A 25,516-nucleotide genomic window follows, 5' to 3' on the forward strand; every position below is an offset into this window, starting at 1 on the left:
AGAAGTAAATGTCTTGAACAACTGATGATTGACACTGCTCTTTTATAGGAATGGTGTCGATAAAAATGCATAAGAATAGCTGGACTTTGATATGATGCAAAAAAGAAATACCGAGCTCGGGAAGTCGTTATTAGCAATCATTTATTTTACTCAACAATATCTTTTTAGAGATAATCATTAAGATCTTTGAACACTTTTAAAAACCCACTCAACATGATTGCCTGTAAAGTACAACAATCTCTTTTATTTGGAATACGTAGCTTGGGCTTAACTTCGCTGTGTTTTAAGTGACACTGCTTACGAGTGTAAATGTGCAATTTAATGTGAAAGATCTCGCAGGAAAGGGCAGTGTATCCACTAATCGGGAACATCTTTGATGTGGCGCAAAGCATAAGGAAAAGTCCAGAACAGTCTCATGAGTACAAGGCTCTCATAATTATGGCCGTAAATTAATAACTGCAGTTGTTTTGTAAATGATGGAATTCGGCCTTCTGTAAAATAGAATATATTCAAAACTAAATGAAAGACAGCGCTTTAGACAGGCAAATATTTATACAATTATATGATATAAGGAAGACACCTGCCACAAATAGTAAAGGAAATATATGATTGAAAGTTATGGAGGGCAAGAGAATGAAAATTTGAAAATCCTTAAACCTGCCCTCATATGAATTTTCTATTGTGATAATATTACAAAAAAACCTAAATAATGCTGTTAAGAAAAGTGTCACCTCCCCGATTATATTTTTACAAACCAGTTTCTTTATAAATATGGATAAATGACAATTTACAGTTTAACTAGTTTTAAATACCTTGGGTTTTCATACCTTACCTTTTTGGTTCTTAAGATGTCGGAAAATCAATTTAAGCATTCATTTGTTTTACTTAAAGATATTTTATCAGAGATAAACATTAAGACCTATAAGTGTAGGTAACTAACCGAGTAGGGGGTGTTCATGGATTGAAAATACCCGCGCTTTTTCGAATCGTGACACCGAGAGCGCGTAGCGGAGGTGTTACCGCACAATCACGGGTATTTTCATTTCATGAACTCCGATCTAAGAGGTAAGTAACTGACTTACACAACGTAATATTAATTTTATGTCTAATGAGACTTTGCTAACGAGCGCTAACCTGACTTAAATGTAAATGGTCTCGTTAAAAAGTACATACTATTAGAAACAGCAACACGAGGATATCTTTGATGCGAAGCTAAGCGTAAGGAAAAGTCCAGGAAAGTGTCATGAGTATAAGGCTCTCATAATCATGGACATCTATTGATAACTGCAATCTACGAAATTCGGTCTTCTGTGAAACTAAATTAAATATAGACTAAATAAAGGACAGGCAACAAACAGGCTACAGACAGGCCGAAATTGTTAACACAATATTAGACAGTAAGGAGGGTACCTTCAATAGAGCATATAGGAAACATATTGAATGACATGGTGGCAAAGAGAATAAAAATTTTAGAATTCCTCAAAATACACTCTGATAGGATACATATAATGTGACAACACGAGACTTAGATCTGAAAAATTGTTTTAAAAAAAGTGTGTCACCTCTCCACTGATGTTTTCACAAACCGACTTATTATAGATGATAGATAACAATTTCCGTTTGAACTAGGTTCAGATAGGTCAGGTACATTGTAATAGTTTGGGCCTGTCTAGCTCAAAAGAGCCTCGGTAATCAATCATTTGTTTTACTTAACAATATCTTATGAGAGATAATCATTGAGAACCATCAATATTTTAATAACCCATTGAATATGAACGACTGGGAATTACACCAGTCTCTTGCATTTACTTAAACTACGGCTTTGTATAATATGACACTGCTTACGATAGCAAATTGCATATTAATGTGAAAGTTTTCGATGGAAAGGGCATAGGAACAGCTTGACGGGGAAAGTTTTGATATGGCGCTAAGCAAAACGACATTTTCGACACATTCTCACAAAGGCTCTTAAAATCATGCTCGTAAATTGATAACTGCATTCTTCTTGTAAACTTCTGTAAGACAAAATATAATAAACCTAAATGAAAAACATGCCATAGAAAGGCTACAGACAGGTCAAGGTTCACACAACGAAACGCGCTACTTAAACTTTTGTCAGTGGTAAAAGCAATTATATCAGTGATATAGACAGCCTTAGGGAAAGTTAATTGGTTTTCATCTGAAACTCAATACGCAATGAAGAATTCACTAAAATCATTTTTAGGAAACATATTCGCTGATTTGATCACTTAATTTCGCGAAGGTGGTGTTTTAAGTAACGATTTTGTGTCATTTTGTAACATCCACATTTGTAGTGTACCGGTATGTCTTATGAATTGGCATTTCGTTTTTGCCAAGTATGAGTAACATATAATACAACGTCCTCAAAAACAACGGAATTAAAGTTTAAGCCTCCTCCCCATCCCCAACTTCACCCCAACCCCTCACCCCCCCCCCCCCCCCCCCCCCCCCCCAAAAAAAACAATCTTTTCAGCTAGTGTTACGTTTGTAAATCGGTTAACAAACTTTATTGTGAAAGCGGGTTCGTGATGCACGAACGGCTGTTTTGCTTTTTGCTCTGTAGTAGTTGGACTGGTAACTTTATAATGCGGTGGTTTGTTGGTTTGTTTGTTCGGGTTTGTTGTTCATGAAAAATGTAACTATGAAACAGTATCAGAAGTTTAAATAAAGAAGAACACGTGATTGAATTTCTTCAAATTGTTATGCAAATAAGTAAGAACATCTCGAATTAAAGAGCGGTCTCTGTCGTTTTTCACATTTTTAGTAACTCAAGGTCCATAACTCCAGCAAATCTGGGGCATTTCAGACGGTTTTCAGACTTGTCCAAGATATTATGCCCATCAAACTTTTGACTATGTTTGGTGAACATTGAACAAGCATTGTTAAAGTTAATTACAAATATTATTACGTCCCGTTTCACGGGCGTATGAAATTGAATCAGCTAATAAAAGCATATATTTGAAACTGAAGACCGATCAGTTTGAATTTTTGAAACCTTGACTCATTCTTATCAGCAAGAGATTGAAAGTTTTCTATCGCCTATAATTGTTAGTGACCGGAATCCTAACAAATAATGATTTGATTATAATTCTATGGAATGAAATGGAATTTGACTTTTATCGTTAATGGAGAAAATTATAACATATTCTAATATGGCTAACAATGCTTTAATCATCACGACGATGTTATGTTGACTCCACGTCAACGTGGTATTTAGCGCCATGTACGCATCAAGAAATAACGCTCTCAATTTTCATGAAATATTTTACTTAATAACATGTTTTAAACGAAATGTCACATTTGTTTATTCATCGCTTGCCATAATGTGTGCATTATTGTAAGTTTGCGGTCTTTTAAGCATACCATACAGAGGGAGTAACTAATGGATTGTAGCTGAATTGTCCGAAGGTGAAATTAAATATGTGATGATGTAAAGGCAATAGTATGTTATGAAATAAACGCTATCAAGGACTGACCTTAATATTACCGTTATTCAAAATCAATAAATATTCTCGCTATACTATACAAGCGGCTGCCTGGATTTCTACCTAATCCCCTTTCGTTTTATATCTCCCTTATTTCATTTAAGGGAACAAACAAAACTGTCTTTGAATTTGAAAAATATCATATTGTACTTACTTATCACATACATAAGGTATCACGTATTAATGAGAAAACTTTTAACTAACAAAAAATGTCTACACTTCTCATAAATTTATCAACAACAATGCAATTACACGTGGCCAACGTATTTTCTAATTGATCAATTACCCTTGTATTGGAGCAATACTGTGATACAATGTATGATTGACCACTACTTGTGTGCGAAGTCAGAATTTTCCAGGCCTTCTGCAGATCTAAGACTTTAGCAATCTAACTGACTGACAATCATTTCATCAAATTCTGTCTATCCTGTTTTGCTTTATGAAGGTGCAGACTCGTTTTAAAGCAATGTCATTCATTTCACATTTGTAGATTCCTCTTCCATCAAAAAACGCCAAATCAAATACACCTCCTAGTTTCCTGAATTTCTGGTCAGTAAGAACAGATGAACTGGTAAGTTTCGGCAAGGCATGATTCTTTTTGTTATGGATGAGCATAAGAACTGTGTTAGCTGGATCTGTTTAAAGCAAAACACCATGTGTCAACTTCATTTCCAATAAAACTCTGTTAATATACTATTTGTATTTCAATACGAAAATAAAACTATGGATGAAATGTGAACGAAGATATTTCTCATCAAAGTACGGACAATTATAACATGAACAGCGAGAGTAAGTGATCAAAGATAGTGTCTGAATTACTTTTGAAAGTATGTTATTTGAATGTATCTTTAACTGCTTACTTCTATTTCAAGGATATATCTATCAAAAGTTCTGCATAATTCAAAGATAGTGTCTGAATTACTTTTGAAAGTATGTTATTTGAATGTATCTTTAACTGCTTACTTCTATTTCAAGGATATATCTATCAAAAGTTCTGCATAATTTTTCCGAATGTGAGTAAGAGGCGACTATAAAATGTATTTTATAAACTAAAGATAAAGATCTAACAAAAATGGCCAATTCTAATAACGCAGTCTCCAAAACAAACAAAAAATACTTCATCGGTGTAGATGTGTTGATAATAAACATTTAAACAAAAAATACATTGACATGGTAAAACAACAGAAAAGTTTCCGGACACAATGTAAATTTAAGCAATCTCCACCAAGCGAATCCCTTGCACAAGCAAAAAACAACATGGAATTTAACACACACTTAAGTTGTTGTAATTATATGAATAGGGAATGTCGATTTAATACACACGTGTCAACACCAAAAATACTTACTATTAATGTCTTTTATAGCGTAAGCTGCGTCTGTTCCTACTCTAGATGAAATGATACACAGGACAATCAGCATCTCTTTCGAATCTATATCTTCGAGTTGATTGCATTTGACAAAATTAATATTTTTCAGCTGATTCGTTAACAATTCTGTAAACTGCATTTCTATACCCTTTATCGTATTCCCACTATGTGAACTGAAAAGCTGCACCATTGCTGAAAAGAAAATTTCATCAACGCAGCGTTCAAATATTGTTTACATTGACACGTAAGTTGTTACATGGAATTAACCTTATCCAATGTTTATCCAAAAGATAATAGGTAAGGGTAGATTTCTTTGAAGCATAGAGCACCAAAAACACAGCCTCAGAGCCACGCATTTGCAAAGTAGGTCCACAACAAAAAACAGCTGTAATGGAAAATATTACATACGGGTTCCTGATAAGTATATATAAATTTATGCCAAATATAGACAGAGGAGTTGGAAGTGGTAAGGGGTAGAAACGGGGATGGTCGTGGGTGAGGAAGTTGAAAGGAAAAATAGAAGAAGGATGAATATACAAAGGGAATGCTACGTTTCTTAATCACAGTAACACTACATCGTAAAAGCATTAACTAGCATTGAAATTATTGTACGCGTATGTTTTTTTTTTAAATACAGTATAAATATGTTATCCAGAGACATATATATAAGAAATACTTTATAGTAATATATCTTCTAATACAATGTAACCACATAACATGTTTGTTGATTTCTTCCAAAATGGACCATTAATCCTAAAATGCCTGTGTTTCTTAAATAAAATTAGTTTTTTACAAGCATCCGTGTCATTTTCTTGTGTAGCCTTATTTTCTTCAGCTGGTTCTTCTGCCTGTTCAGCAATTTCGTCTGGAACAGGTTCTGGTGTTACCTTTCGTTCTCCCTCATGCTCGACTTCAGGCTATAAACATACAGATTTTGCTGTTACTTTCACAAAAATCACTATTTTGATCAAGGATATTAAAAATTAAAAACAAAGACGATTTTAGAATTAATCACATCAAAGAATTGTTCATATGCCACGGACCCTTTCGGACTTCAACTGTAAGTTCTCAATTTTGCCTTGCTTCATCAAAGTGAGGGAACTCTTTGATTGTATTTCAAAATATCAGTTCTAAGATGTAAACCTATCAACTTTTCACTAAGCTGAAGCTTCTGCCTTACAACAGGATAAAGAAGTGGTAGTTCAAGTTTGAATACTACTAGTAGTTTTGAACAGACAGATTTAGAAGACACTGCTTGTCTTTACATTTGAACAAAAATACCTTTTGCTCATGGCATGGAACAGGTTCTGGATCTGGGATTTGTTCAGGTTCCGGTTCTTGGACAGGTTCAGGCTCTGATTCTAGTTTAATTTCTGTAGCAGACTGTTGCGACCCCTCTTTTGAACCATCATCAAGATTTCCTGAAGTATCCCGTGATGTTTCAACAGCTGAATTCATTGAAATATCTGTATCCGGTGTTTTCTCACCTTCTTCGATTCCAGCTGAAAAACGTCATCGTGACTATTATGTCCCAACTGATAAAAGGGTTCATCTTTTCCAGTTGTGACAGAGACACCTTTCAAATTTTAGATTTTAATTATAAAGTAAATATTTATTGTATTTATGGTTGTAGACAGTCAATGAATAAAATCTTTACAAAATTCGAATTAAGTTGTACTAAACTCATGCTCAAATATGACATTTCAATCTGTGAAAACGGAACATGTATATCTACTATCGTTTTTGATATATTTTCTGGTCCTTTGGGACCATCATTGAGTTCATTCAATATTTCTGCAATACATTCAAGCTTAAGGCGAAACAAGGGGGGAGCATAAGGAGACGTTGCATTTTCCATTACTTCTTACGGACAAACTAAATCGAACAGAGTCTGCTATTATTTTGATTGGTTTCATTCTATGCTTCCAAAGGATCTCTTATGAATTTAACTATCATAACAACAACGTCTACGTGTTGTGTGGCGGCCGTGGAAAGCATCCGCGTACTTGGATTCAGTTTTGTTATATTTTCTGGTCCTTTGTGATCATAGAGTCAATTCAATATCTATGTAATAAAATTTTCTCTTAAAGCGGTGCCAGGGGCGTAAGGGTTGTTGCACTTTCCATAACCCTTTCATGTACAGACTCAATCGAATTGAGTCTGTAATTGTTTGTTTGGTCAGATTCTATCCTTCTAAAGGCACTTCTTTTAGATAATATACTTGCTTCATGATATTCATATGATTAACCCTTAGCGTGCTGGCGGAGAGTGACTTTGCCTTTGCGACCAGTGCAGACCAAGATCAGCCTGCACATCCGTGCAGTCTGATCATGGTCTGCACTGTTCGCTATTCAGTCAGTAAATTTTCAGCGAACACCCCTTTAAAAGTTAATGGTTCTGTCCAAATTGAGACATGGACAAGTTCATTATAGAAATTTAGCAGGGTAAGGGTTAAGAAAGTGCAATAAAATGATGCAACAACTTGGTTTCGTTTACAATCATTATGGTAACTACTACAGAGTTCTTTAAGTAAGTGTTGGTAAACTTTTAGATAAAGTATGGAATAAACAGGGATTCAAAGAAATTCAAGAAGTGCCCTGAAAAGAAAGATAAAGTGAAATGTGTTTGTTTCGTTTTTGACATTTCTATGCCTGCTGACGAGCTACCAGGTAAAATACAGGAAACGTTCAAGAATTTCCAACGATGGCTTCGGCATAAAGGTATGTAATAGTTAAGAAAAGACTCAAAAATTTCAGTAATTTTAATTTTTTATTTTCAATAATACACATATGCTAGGGTAAAGTACCATGTAACTAGCTGTGTTATTCTTGTGTTCAGGACTTATCAAATTATGCACTGTAGTAAGAAATATCACACAAGTGCCCGATTGTATGACACAGACTGCACGCCCGTCGACTTGTTATACACCGTGACGTGTTATGCATAATAAAACTCACCACATCCTGAAAACCTTATAAATCTGTCAAATATAACAATTTCTGTTCAAAAGTGTTAATTTGGTTTTAATACAAAACTTTTAATACTCATTTATTTTTTATCTTTTGTCGTGGTGGGAGGAGGGATTTCGCAATTGCGTTAGGGTAAATAATTAAAAAAATGTATAATTTTAACAAGAAGCGGACAATTTCATTGGATGTTTTGCGGCACAGATGATTAAATATTACCCCTAAAACATTTACAGATATTCCCTACATTGTCATTCTGACGACTAAAGGTGACCTATTGAATGCTGATATAGGGGAATACAAATATAAGAAGTGGAAAATTGCAGTGAATATATTTTGGTTAACGCTTAGTTTGTGACTAGCCCGAAGTTCTGTTGACCCTCGTTTAGATAATTGTCTTTGAGGAGGTAGAGTCAATTATTAACAGTGTGTTTTATGTGTATTCCTTCATTGCTTTAGCGGAAGTACATATCATATATTCTATAACTTCTTATCAAAGGCACAGATAATCATTAAAATACTATACCTAATCATTTACAGAGATTCCGTACATTGTCGTTCTGACTAAAGGTGACCTGTTGAACGCTGATGTAGGGGAAGGCAAGTATCAGGTGTTTGAAAACAACACTTTAAAAGAAAACAAAGACAAACTCATAAAGATGTTTGGCTTCAAACAAAGCAAAATGTTCCCAGTTGTTAACTATATACATGAAGATACAGTGGTACCGAAGAGTGATGCGTTACTTATAGGTAAGCACAAGTAAACAAGCTGACAAGCTTAGAATAAGTAATGTAACTTTAAATTAGGCGATATATTTACTTTTTTAAATAAGGAATTACGTTAACAGTAATCAAATAGCTGTACTGCTTATATTTAATATGACTGGATTTAGAAACTACAGAATATGTTTACAGACATCTGTGCATTTTAAATAATAAATTGATTTTAGTTTATCTAGCATTTCTCGCATTGATGGAAACTTATTTCAGCGGCATTAAGGGAAATTCTGAAACTTGGAAAGGAATATTTTGAGGATATTGATGACACAGATACTGATGAAAGTGATTACGAAGAAAATGGATCAGAGGAACAATTATTATAATATAGACTAAGTACACAGCTTGCTCAGTGACATTTTCAAAAGTTTCTGATTGAAGTCATGAAGAGACGAAAGCATAAGAGAGTGTCATTAAAGTCTATACTTCTGAAGTGTCTCAACTAAAAACATGAATTTAGGTCCGGTATATAGAGATTTTAAGCAGGCATTATGTTCTCTATCAATACAGCGATTTGATCAACGAATTTTTTTTATAAAAATTGTTTTTTTTATGAGCGAATAGTTTACATGCCAACTATATTTGTGAAATGTACATACAAAATCTACAAGAAAATGATATTTCTTTATCACTGCGATCAAACACAAACAAGATTTTTATATATCAAATACGTGCAGAGAACTGTTAAAATATAGTGTGCTATATTCTGGTCCAATTATTTGGAACTGTTTACCTATAGAAGTTAAATCTGCCTGTTCATTACAATGCTTTAAATCACCATGTCTCAAATGGATGAAAACTTCATAAAATATTTCCTTTTTTGTTTCAGATATGTACCCGTTATGCATTTATATGTACATGCCTTTGCTTTTGCGATGTACGCAAATTTATAATTCATTATGTTCTGTATATACATGCATTTTCCTCTTGAGAGGGCCACATGGAAGATTTGCATCCCCGAAATGAGCCACCTTCTATAAACAAAGAATTTACTTACATACAATCTTACTCACTTATAAGCGTTCATTATACGTATAGTGCTATAATCAATGAAATAATCATTTGCCTCCATAATGGAACCTTCGGTCACTTTATTAGTGGCATTAGAACGTTTGTTTTTTACTTTCATATAAGTGTGTAGCAAAAGAAAGTTTTAAAGATAAATTGACTGTTTCCTATTGTACTATTTAACTGACCTGTCAAAACATGTTCCCGGCTTTCATTATATTCTGCTCGCGCCTATATAAGATTAACATGAAAGCAAAAGACATGTTTCGACAGTTAAATAAATAATACAATACCAAGTTATCTGATGAAGTGTAATTTTTTTCAGTCCTTTACATAGTATATCTATTATATTGGATTGGTCCAGTATGCAGTAATTTTCACGTATTCGACTGACAGGAATTTATCTTAAGGATAACAACTATACTTGTAGAGGGAAACTAACAATGATATAGGTCCAGCTGAAAATGTCTAAAATGAAAAGAAAATTTTATACAATCTAAATGATTTACAGTATTGCAAATAATGGCAAGAAAGAGAGAGAAAAGGAAAAACGAGAGGAAGAACATACTTCAAAAGTAATTAGATTAACTTTATCACATATTCTTGGATCATGGTATTAACAATATTCTGTTTACAAGTATTTGTGATCAAAATTACATTGTCTTGTAATACTATATGAAAATTAAATATTCAAATAAATGAATAGATTTACTGTGGCATACTGTCGTCTTTACTTGTAAATGACCTTTCATGGAAATATTTATGTCTCGTGAGCATTTCATTTGCAGTATAACTGTGTAAAATAGTACATGTACACAACTGATGATAACCAAATGAAATATCCCACGGATAAGATATATGAGTACAAATTTACTTTGTCATACTTTGGATGCGGCGAATATATACAGTAAAAATTGTTAAAAATTAAGGATAAAATGTCTATTATCAAAACGACATAGGTTTCGAATACAGAATCAACAAGAACTATCTAGTGACGCACGACTGTTTGAAACCCTTCCAGCTAATGCTAGCTCACGATCAAAAGAATGCGCTTTTTTTTTCTAACATGAAAAAGGAGCATGGTTTTCCAACATGTAATCCAGAGTTGTGTAATGTGCCATGTGAGACTATCTTATGACGATAAAGATGTGAAGAGAGTCTGTTAACATTTGGTCAAGTAGTCTTTAAAAAAAACATGCGTACATGCAGAAGGCAAAACTTTCAAAAATGTCTATGTAAACACATTAAAAGCTAGAGTTATGTTATTTGTTGTGTGATACTAACTCATGATGTTACAAACATATGTGAATTTTAAAATCATTTAGTTTATACTAATTTGTTTAGCCCGACTGTGATGAAAGCTTCAAGCTTATTGAAACCACTCTCGAGTCCGCTTTCTGGAAAAAGCAGTACTGGTGTCATATGAGAAGTCATGGTCGTGACCCCAGCTGGGCTTGATCCCAAGACCCCTGGATTGAGCGGCCGACACCTTAACCACTAGACCACCGCTCCCCTTAAAATCATTTAGACAAGTAGCATTAGGAACAACCTGCTTACATGCATATCTCTAACTAAATCTGTTAAAGTAAGAGAGGCATAAATTCGACAAAATAACAGTAATATAAGCGGCTCTGTTATGTCACTTCATATTGTTAAATACATGTGTGAAGTTCTGAAATATTTGGCCAAGCAGCTTGGGAGAAACCTGCTTACAAACAAAATTTACTTGACGCCGATGAATGGGTGACAACAAAAGCCAAAAGCTCTACCATTCGAAAAAAAAGAAATCAAATAGTCGAGCTATGAAGGAAAGGATCAGATAATTGTAAAAATGTAAATACGAGTTTGTGTAAATGCCTCACTTACATATAGCTGTTCCATACAAAGCCATTGGTTTTGTTTTATGCATTATCTGTGACGTATAACTTGGTGGGGCTGCGAGCATTACAGCTAAGTAATTAGCATCATTTAAAATTAACTCACGACCTTATCCTTATTAGTTTCAAACGTCTTGATCTAAGCATTGGAAATATTTTCGACTGTAGAATGACATCATTTCGTTTTACTGGTACGTTCTGCCGCACAATGTAATAAGTAGTGGCGTGAGGTCCTAGAGCGTGCAAATACTTGCATGCCATCTCTGAGAATATAATATAATATGAATCTACTGTTTATCCTATCGGTATTTAATGTATGCTATAAATCAGGTATCTATTTCGCAAGATAGTTCCGCATATCTGGTAGATCTTGAACCGACATAAGGGAACGTAAAACATGGCTTATTCATGAAACTGTCAACGTTACTTTTTTTCTAAATATTACATTACAATCATAGAAAATTAGCTCGTAAAATGATAATATCAAAAAATCAGCCGCAGATATAATCCTTACCAGGCGGACATATACAGTCTATTTGACCAAATGACGAATATAGGTAAATTTACATACAACTGTAAACAGTTCCATTTAAATTGGCGTTGCAGAAATATTTTTACTGTGCACAAAATGTCATCAAATATTTGATTTTCCAACAGTCTCCCATAATAAAAACCTTTAGGAAGTCCAGCAACCACTAAGCAAGCGTGCAACCTTAAATTTCTATTGGCTGAATTGTCTAACTCATTTTGAACAAAAAAAAAATGACAAATCAAATTTTACATTGTTGAAAAAGAAATGATTCAAACATGCGGAACTACTGTAAGGAAGTGATATACGGAGACGCAATTGGTAGTTTTAATATTTTAGACCAGGATACCGATAGAGACAAACAAATGATACTGTAACAGTAGCATACTTTATTGACCAACAGAAATTGAAATCGAAATCAAGAATAAGTAAAGACTTTTCATATTTCCATAAACTCCATCAACATGTTTTGAAATCTAGTAATTATTGTCGAATGGAGGTGAAATAATTCTTTTGAATACTAAAGATATCAATAATATGTTTCATTTTATATCAGCACGTACTTACTGAGTGAAAAATTAGCAGAAGACAGTTTCGACAAAAATCTAGATTTTCAAAGTATTCAAATCACAATGTTCTTTTATGCTTATTCATATATCCTTAAAACACGTTTAATAGAGTCAAATTGCATCTTTGATAATAACTGCGTAGTTTTAGACTATATGAAACAACCGGTATTTACAATGCAAAATACCATAACATATTACCTCCCTTGGCATTCCCTAAGATAATACAATGTGCAATATAAATATCTTCGTCACGTATATTTTCCTGCCTAATATAAAGATATTATTCATATCTTTGCTGAATCGATAAACACTACGTCAATAGAACATACAATTTACCTTAACATATCGACTGTTTGTATAAAAATTATTTCATAAACTTGCACCTTATAAAGGTACATACTCCTTCCAAGGCAATGTCGTTCATTTCACACTGATAGATGCCTTTTCCATTTACAAATGCCATGTCAAATATACCACCTAGAGCTTTGAATGTCTGGTCAGTAAGCACTGAAGTACTTGCTTGCTTTGTCAAAGCATGGCTTTCTTTGATATGAAAAAGTAACAATGCAGTGTTCTCTGGGTCTGTGTGAAATAGAAAAGGGGACTGTTAATAATATGTTGCCATAATTATAGGTTTGTAGCATGGAATACACATTTGAAGTTCTGCAGCGGAAATAATGTGCGACTTTAGGAAGGAATATTATTACGCGAAAGAACGAGTGCATATTTCTTAATGCAAATGCACTAATCCTTCTCAGGAACATACAACACACATAATTTTTGTATAAATGATATATTGTTGTTCTTTATCTTGAGTACAACTGATAATTTTTTCGTTAGAGAACTTTTAAACGAGACTTCATGCATGAAACTGACGTTATAAAAGTGCTATGCTCTTTGATTTGTTACACACAAAAGTCGTCAGGGAGTCGACTCAGTGGCTCAGTGGCAAGAGCATTGAACTAGCATCTGAGCGACTAGGGTTCGAATCCCACCACAGGCAGTTGGGATTTTTTGTCATAAAATGCTCTTTGTTTTTACGTCAAAAATCGCAAGATGTGAGCTCGTCCTGGATACGGACTTTATATCGTGCCAAAAATGGAAGTTTCTATGCCAAAATGGCTTACACGTCATCATAAATAATGACTTCTTTGAATATGGGAAGTGTAACGGTCGTTCATGCATAGCCTGTACGTTTAATGGCAATCTCTGACACCTAGACGACAATCTCGAATCCCGCCACAGGCAGATAGATTTTTCCTCATAACATGCTATGCTTTTTGATGTTACGGCTTAAAATCATAAGAATGTGATAACATATTGACGTTTCAGATTCCAGTGTAACCTAAAGGAGTACGAGTGTATAACTGATTATACTAAATTTAAACATTGCAAGAAGACGATGTATCTGGCTAATATTATTAATAAGTTAAAGTATTAAACAAAACACTACTTAGTATAAACTAACTGTGCAAGAAAGACATGTAAGGCGAGCACATATTTTCAAATAACTCGTGTCAGAAAACAAAAGCTTTAGGTATTACATAAGTCTTTTTTTACGACCTATATTTCTTTAAAATACTAACTTTAATTTCATCCCACTTTATTATGTTAACGTTTATGAAATATACCCACAGACTGGTAACCAATAAAAACTAACTTTCAATGCCTTTAATAGCATTTGCTGCGTCTGTGCCTACTCTTGATGCAATGATGCTTAGGACAATTAACATCTTTGACGGATCTACGTCTTCCGGCTTGTTGAATTTAATAAAGTCTACGCTATTCAACTGATGTTTCAACATAGTCTTTAGCTCTGCTTCTATATCCTTTATTGTATTTCCACTGTGTGAATGGAGTAGCTGGATAGTGGCTGTAACCAGAAAATGGTTTTTGATGTGATGTAATAACCTAGATATTGCGTCTAGGAAGAACGATCAATCTATTTATTTGCATTCTTATTCAAAGTTTATTATTTCAGAATGTATCACCACAAATTACATTGTGAAAGAAATACGTTCAATTCACAACTTATTTCACATTCAGTTAAGTTAACTTTTGTTTCTTCATAAAAAAGTTTCAACTGCTTTTTACGTTTCCATTACCCCTTTGGGAACGCTAGATGATACAACTTCGCTAAATGATACAACTGACGTTAAATGATATAAAACTTACGCCAAATGATACAAAACTGATGCTAAATGATACAAAATCGAGGCTCGCTAAAAGGTACAAAACTAACGCTAAATGATAAAATTTTTGTATAGGGGCATATGGAGAATGTCTACATTTGTTGACGATTTCACGACATTATTATCTTATTTTATGCACGACTTGTCACACGGAAATTTAAATATATTGTTTTGTATGTTCCCATTTAAATAAACATATACATGATCCCAATTGTAATTTCCTTGAGTGCTCGCCAGCGAATATAAATGAAGAACAGAGGGCATGCATTCGGTCTTTATACAATCTCTACGCCGTTATTTATACCTTTCTAATGGTATAAATTTAAATCAGTGGTACATTTTTGATATTGAAAGTCTTTCAAACTGAGTTTCAAGCGTATCCCTTCCGTAGTAACATATGAATACAAATTTTTAAAAATCTGTTATATATCATGTAATTGACACTTTTATTAAAACAAGTCAAACTTATTTTTAATTTTGTACATTATCCGCTTGGTGACTGGTAGTATATTGAACTCTTGTACATATTAAGTTAGGGTTTTTCGCGCCGGTTCGGTGTTATTTTGGAATCACTGAAGTTAATATTTTAAGACAATTAAGGATGCAAACAATTAAGATATTAACATAAAACCTTTTAAATATCATTATTTCAATATTCCTCCATACTAAAGTTCCTCACTTTTCTTAATAGGTTTTTAAAGTAAGATATAATCCCATTCTATTTTATACACTCTCATACAAGTGTCGCTTCCTTGTCCAGTTAAACAATTAAAACGTTTTCTTCGTATTTTGGCTGAAACGTTTCAAGTTTCGATAAGTATCAGGCGTATACGAGGCACATCCATACTTTCGTCCGTGTAAAATATACATTTGTCAAGACACAAAATATTTCAGAGTTAAAGTTTATACTTGGAGCAAGCAATGTAGATAAACTGCTTGACTAAGTTTAATGTTTTGGGCAGTAAATGTCCTTCAGTCCCTCCGTGACAAATCATATATATAAGGGACCAAAGAATTAGAACGTTAGAATGTTTTATCAACACATGTTATTCTCTTTATTGAATTAATTCTGCTTTGTGCAAAATACATAGAATCATATTTCTTTCCAACAAAAGTACATGTACGTAAATACACGATTTTAACTGGGCAAAAAATTAAACATGGTCATTATATGACCTTTTAGTCACATTAAATATTTGTTGATTTCTTGCATTAACAGTATATTTAGTAGGTCGTTTACGGATGCTGTTTGCTTTGTATAAATGTATTTCCATACAGGAACTTACGACACGCACGCGCAGTCCAATACATTGACACTAGTCATAGCAATTAACCCACAAGTGCTGCCACATATTCCTTTAAAAAAATTTACACCAACAGTTTTTAGTTATATATGATATACAAATGTACAAAATTTGGGTCGAAGGTTTGTTTTGCGTTCGCGCATATTTCATACCATACGTGCACGTATAAAACATGCGTGCACGCGTAAATATATACGTCTGTGTGTAATTTTTATACGTGCACGCGTAAATATGTAGGTGTACGCTTAAATGTCTATATTAAATGTCTATATTTATACGTGCACTCGTAAATATATATGTCCTCGTGTAATTTTTATACGTGCACGCGTAAATATGTAGGTGCGCGCTGAGATGGGCCTGCGTGTGTAAATAAACATGCACTTGTCAGAATGCATGCCCGTATAACTTTACGCGTGTAGATCCAAGTGCGGGTGCATCCAGATGTTTAGAATATACACGTGGACGTATATATTTAAGCGTGCTCGCACATTCTAGCTGCACTTAAATATACGCATGTACTGATATATTTTCAAGTGTACGCGTAAATATATACGTAAACGTGTAATTTAACGCGTGCCAGCGTAATTCTGGGTGCTAGTATATATACGCGTGCACCTATATATTTACCATTGTACGTGTATAATTTTATGTGTACACGCTTTATTCTTGGTGCTTACAAATATGCAAGCCAGCGAAAATTTATACACTTTTACACTTGCAATTAAAGGTACACGTATATATACGCATTCATGTATATATGGACGATTACCTTTATAAACACGCGCACTTTCATATAAGCCTGAACATACATATTTACATTTGCACATATATCTTTATCACATGATTGATGTCGCGAGAATGAAATAAAAGCTATTACATAAATTTGGTAATACTCTATTGTACATATATATCGTAATATAGGTCTATAATAGGTAGAGAAAGGAAAAATTTTGATGTTTCAGCAAAAAAAAAATACATGTGATAAATAGGATATTACATTTGAGTCTTTCCAAATTGAATGTATTAAACTAGTTGAATAAAATGATAAAAAGCGAGACAGCATTTGATATTTTATTGAACTCGTTTAATAAATTCACTATGAAAAGAGACTTATGTAATATTCTCTATATAAGTGAACGCATATTTTAAAATGCGCGCACGCAAAGCAGATTTCGACCCAAATGGTACACCGTATTTATGCACGGGCAGCTTATCAATCCTACCATCCTCTCTTGTCCTAAGACAGACATGCCGGCTTATATGCTTGTAAATAAGAAGAACTTCCTTTCAAATTTAACTAGTTTATTAACTAGTTTTATGAATACAATGAGAGTGTATGGATGTTACTGGCGAGCACTCCAGAAAAATAAAATTGGGATCATGTATATGTTTATTTAAATTGAAACATACAAAACTATATTTAAATTTTCGTGTGACAAGTCGTGCATAAAATAAAATAATAATTTCGTGAAATCGCCAACAAATGTAGACATTCTCCCTATACCCTTATAGAAAAATTGTATCTTTTATCGTCAACTGTTTGTAGCTTTAAGCGAGTCTTAAAATGTATCATTTAGCGTCAGTTTTGTATCTTTTAGCGAGCCTTAATTTTGTGTCATTTAGCGTTGGTTGTATAATTTAGCGTCAATTCTGTATCATTTAACGTCAGTTGTATCATTTAGCGAAGTTGTATCACTTAACGTTCCCACACCCTTGAAATTATACTCACCTGAAATTTTGGGAGGCTGCAATTTTATGACTTTTTGCTGAAGGTCTTCATTTTCCTTAGTTAATCGTTTAATATAACCGCATAGTTCATTCTCAGTTTTCTTGAGCTTGCCTATTTCTTCTTTTAGCATTTTATTCTCAACATTTTTTATTTTATAAATATTTTCAGCTTCGACAATACGTTCATCAAGAGTCGTTACCTTCTTCTCTAACTTCTTTATTGTTTCTTGTTGTTGTAATTCTTTTTGTACCAAGGGCGCTAAGGTACCAGCTGGTGACTGAGAAACGACTCTTCTTTGATTTTGTTTGTTCCCACTTTGTTGATAATATTCTTCAGGATGAGAACAGTCAAAAGGAAAATGTTTTAAACCACAAGATTCAAAGATACCTTGTATATTATGATACAGTTCCATCAAAGATTCATAAAGCGAATCACTCTGTCTATACCGTGCTGACTGAAAAAGAATAAAAGGGAAATTAATGCCCCCCATAATGATAATCTTAAACATGCGTTTGTAAACGAACAAAAAATCCAAGTTTAAGACAAGATTAATCCTCAAATACTTTAGACCAACATAAATAAATGGTATGCCTAAAACGCAATGGTAATGCTTTTTTGTTTGAATACTCCTATTGTCTTTGAAATAGAAATATACACCTTTAGAACAAAACCTCTCCAAGATATATGTTGAAACGTAAACTGAAATTGACTAAATTGATACTTATCTCATAAAAAATTATGTTATAATTAGATTATGTTTTGGAATCGTTAAGTATTCGCTAATACTAAAAACCTATAAATCGGGACAGTAAGAAAGACACTTTACATACTGTTATGACAAAACTCGTGATAAATCAGTACTTAAAAATTGTATTTTTACAGAGTACTTTTACCTGAAAATCTTTCAATATATCCAACCCGTTTTTCATCACTGTAGATGGAAAAGTATCTTGTTCTGCACCTTCAACTGGAATAAGGAAAAATCATGAGGTTTTGGTTCTATGCAATGTGAATTCCGGGAATGGCAAGGGAAGGAGCTTATTCTCTAATATAGTAAATATTACGTTTCCCAGATTTGTTGAGAGAGTTTTTGCTTCTTTAAGAGTCAACAAAATATCATGAAATACCCATTCATTAGTTACACAGCTTGTCGGTGACAGGGGATTGGATATACGCTGTTGAGGAATTCCATATCAGGCGAGAGCGAGTTCCTCGACTGCGTATATGCTGTAACTTGGCACATAAAAGCTGCATAACGATTTTGTCTTGCCGACTACCCTATACTGCCATGTTTTCTGAATTTGGATATTACTGATAAACAAAATCTTTATCTTACAGACTACTATATACTACAGTATTTTCAGGATATTTCGTTATTAGACAACTGAACGATAAGTGGTCTTAAAATGATACAAGCTAAATACTAGCAAACTGGACCCAGTTGTTCGAAACTTTAGCATGTGATTAAGGTAACCGACGATAAACTTTTAGGGTTATATCAAACTTTTGGAAGAGTTAGAAAAAACGAATGAGTTATGGATTATGAACACTAAACAGTCATTTTTGAAAAATGCCATACTATTGTCTCTTACCAAGACTTATATATTGAATCAAAATTAAACCGCGATAAGATTAACACTCGTCAAAGTTTCAAGCAACTAGGCCCTGATGGGTAATAGTACAATCGAGACATTCTGTAAATTAACAAAGCTGTATGAAAACAGTTGTAAAACGTCTGTAAAAGACCTGGTTTTTTAAATTACAGTTGTAAGTGCAAAATGACAAGAAATACAGTTGCAATTTACAGGTGAAACATTCAAGTATCAAAAAAAACGGTGCTAAAAATGCAGTTGAAAGTTTTAAAGCTGTAAAACTGGCATGTCTCAAAATTACAGCTGTAAATATTCTTTTGGAGAAACACGAGTATTGTCAGCCATCTTTTATTCATTTTGGCGGGATATAAGTGGAATTCAGAGGGAAACCACATCTTCCTAAATATTGGAACTGTAACTCTATAAAGGAGTAAGTGTAATTGTTTAAATATCTAATTAAGTTGTAAAATGGCATGTATATGCATAGACCTATGACCTATTTACGGTATATTTTAAGCTTATAATAATAATAATTACAATATTGTAATATGTTTCCATGACAAGATTGTAATATGTTTTCATGGCTAAGAGATTTTTATCAACAACACTTGGTGCATAGTTTAAATTCCACTTTGTAAATCTTGATTTCTGCAACTGCTATACTGTAAACATATTCCATACTGTTCTTTAATGAATAGGTCATTTTTATAGAAATTACTATGCTTTCTAGAGATAAACAGTTCATTCTAAAAGCGTTTGGCACCTCTGCTTTCGTCACCTAAAATAATGCGCCCTTTTACAATACTTGTAACATTTCTAAAGCTGAAACTTTTAGGCATTTTTACAACTGTATTATTTTTTTTTTCACAGCCTAAGTTTTTTATGCTGTGCCTAATTTGCATAATTCGAACAGTTTTACAGTTGTTTACAGCTGTATAGCGAAATCTACAACTGTTAAAATGTGTTGTTATATAATTCTACAGCTGTAAATTTGAAAAACAGATCTTTCATAGCTGTAAAATTTCGTACAAGTACTTGCTGTGCAGACTGAAATCCTGCAATCATAACTTGTTTGGTTTATGACATCATGTTTTTATAGTTGATTAGCACCAGCCGTAAAATGCACAATGAACTGTATTTTTATTGAATCACAAAACAAAAGCTTATTTATATAGGTTCAGAACACGTAGATCTAGCTTATTTGATTCTATAACAAACTGTGGAGTAACGAATGTGTTAATTCCTTTGGTTTACGATGATTTAACTTCGAAATACGAGTTCAACATAATCTAGGCGTAATCTCCTATACAGAGTTCTTAAGGCTATCTTCATGTACGCTAAGTAGGAGAATAAAAACGGCAATAAAACACTAAATTTACTCTCAAATATTATATTTATAGCTGGAGAATTGATTCGACTTCACCATGCAGCGATGCGGCAGCAACTTTGTTTTAATCAAAATTCATATCAGAATCTTAATGACTGGATATGGAATAATTATATTCCGTCTGCAAGTAACGTCTGTTGGCCAATACAAATACAAGAAACTGGTAGAATGCAAGATACGTAATTGGATATATTTGAAGCGCCACGTGTTAACTTCTTATTGGTTATTTTTGTAAACTCAACTTTTGGTTTAAACATATTGACAAACGATTTCGTGCAAAATAAGTTACTAAACTAGTAACGTCTCTAAAAAAATTCGAAATATTGTATTGTGTACGTTCATCAGTCTACATGGATTTTAGTTATATAAATATAAAAGATCGATCTTTATTTTTTTCTGTTCTTTTCCAGTGTAAACACGCATCAGGCTGCGTGAGATTTCTCCTATTGTTCTCCCAAACCTCTTCTCCTTAAATGAATTCAAAAGAAGGGAAATTCGCACCCCACAAGAATGTCTATAGTTTGTCCTTTATTAGGATTCTATTAGGATTTTGCTACATGTAGGAGTTTATTAAGATTTACCTGTCGGAATTGCAGATAACCGGTCAACAAGTTTCTGTTGAGCACGTGTTGCTTCTGTGAACCCCAAAACATGATTGTAATGTTGGCCGAAGATTTTCTAATATGTATGAATAAAATATTCACGTTAATATACTAAAATCCTTTGCGTGCATTATATTATAAAAGAATATGCTAAGCAACTCTTGCTAAATTCAGTTGGAAAAGTAAGAATATGGAAGAGATATAATTTTTTTTGCAAGAATAATTGTTCATTTGTACCATAAGATTTTACATTTTCATACTGAAAAATGTTTGTTCTGTATACAATTTCTAATTTCATTACTATAATTGTACTTTTACAAAATATAAACGTTTGCTTTGATAATGGTACAGTATATTTGGCAGATGATATATATCAAAATCTTACCGGTAGGTTTTGGAAGTGTTCCGAGCCTCGGAGTTTTTCTATGCCATGCGGATCCACCTGGTAGTCAGTATGATCCTCACCCGATGCGCTATTTCCCATGGTAAACAATACTGCAAGTAAAAATGATTACTCAGTAACAACCATATGAAACTTTGAATTAAATCGACCTTTAACTGCCTTAGATTAGTTTCATTGATTGTGACGCGAGATTTTGTCATCATTTCTTGCAACCTTTATATGAAACCGTCCTCTTTTCGGAGGAGTTTTATTACATTGCTTTCTCTGCGAATAATTTCAAATGCATTGGTGAGCTGAGAACAACCCAAGAGACTCTTTCTAACTGAAAGTTGTTTCCTTTATACGTAACCGGTTGATGATATACCAATATTATATGAGTATATGTACTTCACAGATCATTCAGTCTCAGTTATGTTAAACATTAGCTTAACAAACCGACTGGTGAAAGCTAACATTGTATTTATAAAATGAACGAGAACTGACTACTCTTTAGATCATCAAACACAAATAAAAGATGGTTTTGGTATGTGTATTGTGGCAATATGCAGAGGACAATATTGCGTTAGAAATCGCCAAGTTCTATGAACGCTCTCCCCTTGAAATGAGCTCTACAGCAGTATGTGTAACATACGTTTACACAAACATACATAGACAATGTAAAACAAATATATCTGCAGCAGTGTATGTAACATATGTTTACACAAAAATACATAGACAAAGTAAAACAAATATATCTGCAGCAGTGTATGTAACATATGTTTACACAAAAATACATAGGCAAAGTAAAACAAATATATCTACAGCAGCGTATGTAACATATGTTTACACAAAAATACATAGACAATGTAAAACAAATATATCTACAGCAGCGTATGTAACATATGTTTACACAAAAATACATAGACAAAGTAAAACAAATATATCTGCAGCAGTGTATGTAACATATGTTTACACAAAAATACATAGGCAAAGTAAAACTGCAATGTATGTGACAAATGTTTACACAAAAATACATAGGCAAAGTAAAACTGCAGTGTATGTAACATATGTTTACACAAAATACATAGGCAAAGTAAAACAAATAGACAGCATCTGACCACAGACACATGGAGGTCAAACCCCCCTCTACGCCCTGCCAGATATCAGCCAATATTTTTAGCCTCGTAAAACGCATTGAGCATAGGCCTATATCTCAAATATTGAAAATGTTTGTTTTTTTATTCACAAATTCAACATGTTGTAAAAATTACCCAATATTGACAATATATGGGAGTTTGATTAAACATGTTGAAATTGTAACAGAAGTATTTGTATGTGCTAAGTCTGTTTTAAAGGGCGAAAATATATAGGCCAAGGTTGGCAAGGGCGGTTTGGGAGGGGAGAGGGCGCTGACTCCTACGTGCATCGATAAATCTACCCGGGAGTTTATATCGTGAACCAGTTCCAAATCAAAAAAGAAAATATTTGCATTTTGTTTACTTCAGCGGACGATTAGCTGTACGAGAGGCATTCAATAAATAATGTTACTCCGTACGTAGATCCGTTGCCGTTGGGTATTTTTAAATGCGGTTTTCGGCACGTTATTGGGTAATTTATTTGAAACAGAATGCCATAAGAATGATAAAAGTCGATAGATTCAAAGTAAAAACATAAACATTTGAATGAGGTGTACTCGGGTATACTGCACCAATTTATGTCCAAAATGTTGAGCTCCTTGATTCTACTATTCAACAACTAGAACTGTAGTTCAATTTTCAGTTTAAACAGTTGAAATTCAGCAGCATCTTTACATAAACATTTGAAAACCCAAATAACAAATTGGTTACAGTAAATGGTGTGTGTGTATATTTTTACTCGAAAAATGATAAGATGAGTACAATAAGCCTCTTCAATTTTGTCAGGCGTGATGTTCTTTGTTAAAAAAAATCGTGTATTTTAAGTTGATACCAATTTCTTAATTCTCGATTGCGAAAAAAGTTCTTACAACTTTGATTAGTCACTCTCAAGACTCATTCCAGAAGGAATCAGCCTAGAGTTTCGATATTTCAGCTGTTTTGTAAAATGAAAAAAAGCAAAATGTATTTAAAAACTAACTTAAATTTGCAGAATCTCGTACGAAAAAATGATAGAACTTTGTGATTTTATAAGTCATTCTATTTTTCTGAGAGCCTGGATGCCCAGGACAAAGCTAAGTTATAATCATTTTTGCGATGGTCCGGTATACCTTAGTACACCTCAGGCAAATGATTATATCTTTTCTTTGAATCTACCGATTTATACCTTAGTACACCTCACGCAAATGATTATATCTTTTCTTTGAATCTACCGATTTTTTCATTGATATGGCATTTTGTTCCCAATAAATTGCTCTATAATGTGCTGAAAACCGCATTCAAAAAATAAACACCGGTTACGGAACTACACACGGAGTAACATTATTTATTGAACGCCCCTCGTAATATTTATTAGTTATCAAATAGTGAACGGGTTTATTCAGATCTGTTCAACTGAATGGTTGTTTTACATGATTATTAATTTTCAATTTATATATGATTATATTTTAAAGTTACTGAATAGTTTCTATTTACAAGTTCTTCAAAAAGGTATAAGAAATGTATAAGAAATTGAATCAGCCTCACCCCTTATCAGTCTGTCTACCTGGCTGAGTGCCTATTTCTAATATATTCTGCAGACAATTTGTTATAAAATTTTAATCGCCTAAAATAGCATATAGTTTCATCCTATGTTTGGAGCCAATGGCATTGAAATGTCAATTTTCAAACAGGCTGTTGGAGTTACTTCAACGATAAATTATGATGAATATGACAGAACAAACACACGGACGAGAGCCAGTCTAAGCATCTACCTGTACATTCATTCGAAGTTTAAAAAAATCAGAAAGAAGATTTTTCGACTCTTCACTGTCGGTGAAAACTTCTATCTTCGTGTTATAGAATATACAGCAACTTAAGACAGTTAGTACAACTAAGGTTTCGATAAGTGGATCATTTTCATGTCTGAAAATTTAGTGTTATTAAGCCGACTTTAACCAGGTCTAGTATATTCCCCGATTGGTGCATCATGCACCGATCGGTGTATCATGCACCAATTGGTATATTTAGCGATACACCAATCGGTGTATCAACACGTAGGATGCTATTTTAAAACAAAATATTTCGAGAACCGGAAAAAACCGCATTCCGATACCTTCACATGTTGTTGATAAGTTCGGCCATTTTCTGACGCCACAACACTTTTTCTGACAGACTGCTGCGTTTCTTGCGTTTTTTACATTGAATGCACTGTCACATACTTATAATTCATTGACAGATAAACAAACACCATTTAAATACCCCAACAAATGTGATTTTTACCCAAATATCCTTCAATAACCTTTGCCTTAAACAATCGCAGCCATGTTAGATTCGGATCTACGCTTATAAAGCTGCACAATTTTCACAGCATCCCAAAATTTGAATGACATGCGTATTACCTTGAATATATATGGTGTACCTGTAGCGACATAATAAAATATGAAATAAACTTTCACAGTGTCAGTTTTGAAACCGCGTAATGTTCAAACTTAATTTAACAGTTGTATTATCAATAATAAGTGATATCAAAGTTAGTAACATGTTGGTTTATTAATGATATAAGCCATTATGTTATATAAATCAAGAGTGGATCAAGGAGTTTGGTTAATAATTA

The 25,516-nt window shown here is 33.4% G+C and overlaps 3 protein-coding genes across 3 annotated transcripts; 1 reads left to right on the plus strand and 2 right to left on the minus strand.

Moving 5' to 3' along the window:
• Nucleotides 1–3,233: 3,233 nt before the first annotated feature.
• On the minus strand, nucleotides 3,234–7,583 carry LOC128558520 (uncharacterized). The gene is made up of 4 exons (XM_053548092.1): nucleotides 6,155–7,583; nucleotides 5,667–5,790; nucleotides 4,853–5,065; nucleotides 3,234–4,141 (listed from the first exon to the last, which is right to left on the minus strand). The coding sequence occupies exons 1-4, from the start codon at nucleotides 6,329–6,331 to the stop codon at nucleotides 3,918–3,920; spliced, it is 738 nt and encodes a 245-aa protein (XP_053404067.1). The 5' UTR covers nucleotides 6,332–7,583; the 3' UTR covers nucleotides 3,234–3,917.
• Nucleotides 6,569–9,128, plus strand: LOC128558640 (interferon-induced protein 44-like). Its single transcript, XM_053548611.1, has 4 exons — nucleotides 6,569–6,598; nucleotides 7,425–7,593; nucleotides 8,380–8,589; nucleotides 8,830–9,128. Exons 1-4 carry the CDS (start codon nucleotides 6,569–6,571, stop codon nucleotides 8,940–8,942), a joined length of 522 nt encoding a protein of 173 aa, XP_053404586.1. The 3' UTR covers nucleotides 8,943–9,128.
• Nucleotides 9,129–12,399: 3,271 nt separating this feature from the next.
• Nucleotides 12,400–25,214, minus strand: LOC128558521 (uncharacterized). Its single transcript, XM_053548096.1, has 7 exons — nucleotides 25,016–25,214; nucleotides 21,791–21,900; nucleotides 21,385–21,481; nucleotides 18,718–18,791; nucleotides 17,825–18,278; nucleotides 14,260–14,472; nucleotides 12,400–13,181 (listed from the first exon to the last, which is right to left on the minus strand). Exons 2-7 carry the CDS (start codon nucleotides 21,887–21,889, stop codon nucleotides 12,964–12,966), a joined length of 1,155 nt encoding a protein of 384 aa, XP_053404071.1. The 5' UTR covers nucleotides 21,890–21,900; nucleotides 25,016–25,214; the 3' UTR covers nucleotides 12,400–12,963.
• Between the last annotated feature and the right edge of the window lie 302 nt (nucleotides 25,215–25,516).

Source organism: Mercenaria mercenaria, chromosome 1 (assembly GCF_021730395.1).
Source record: "Mercenaria mercenaria strain notata chromosome 1, MADL_Memer_1, whole genome shotgun sequence".
Classification (NCBI taxonomy): domain Eukaryota; kingdom Metazoa; phylum Mollusca; class Bivalvia; order Venerida; family Veneridae; genus Mercenaria; species Mercenaria mercenaria.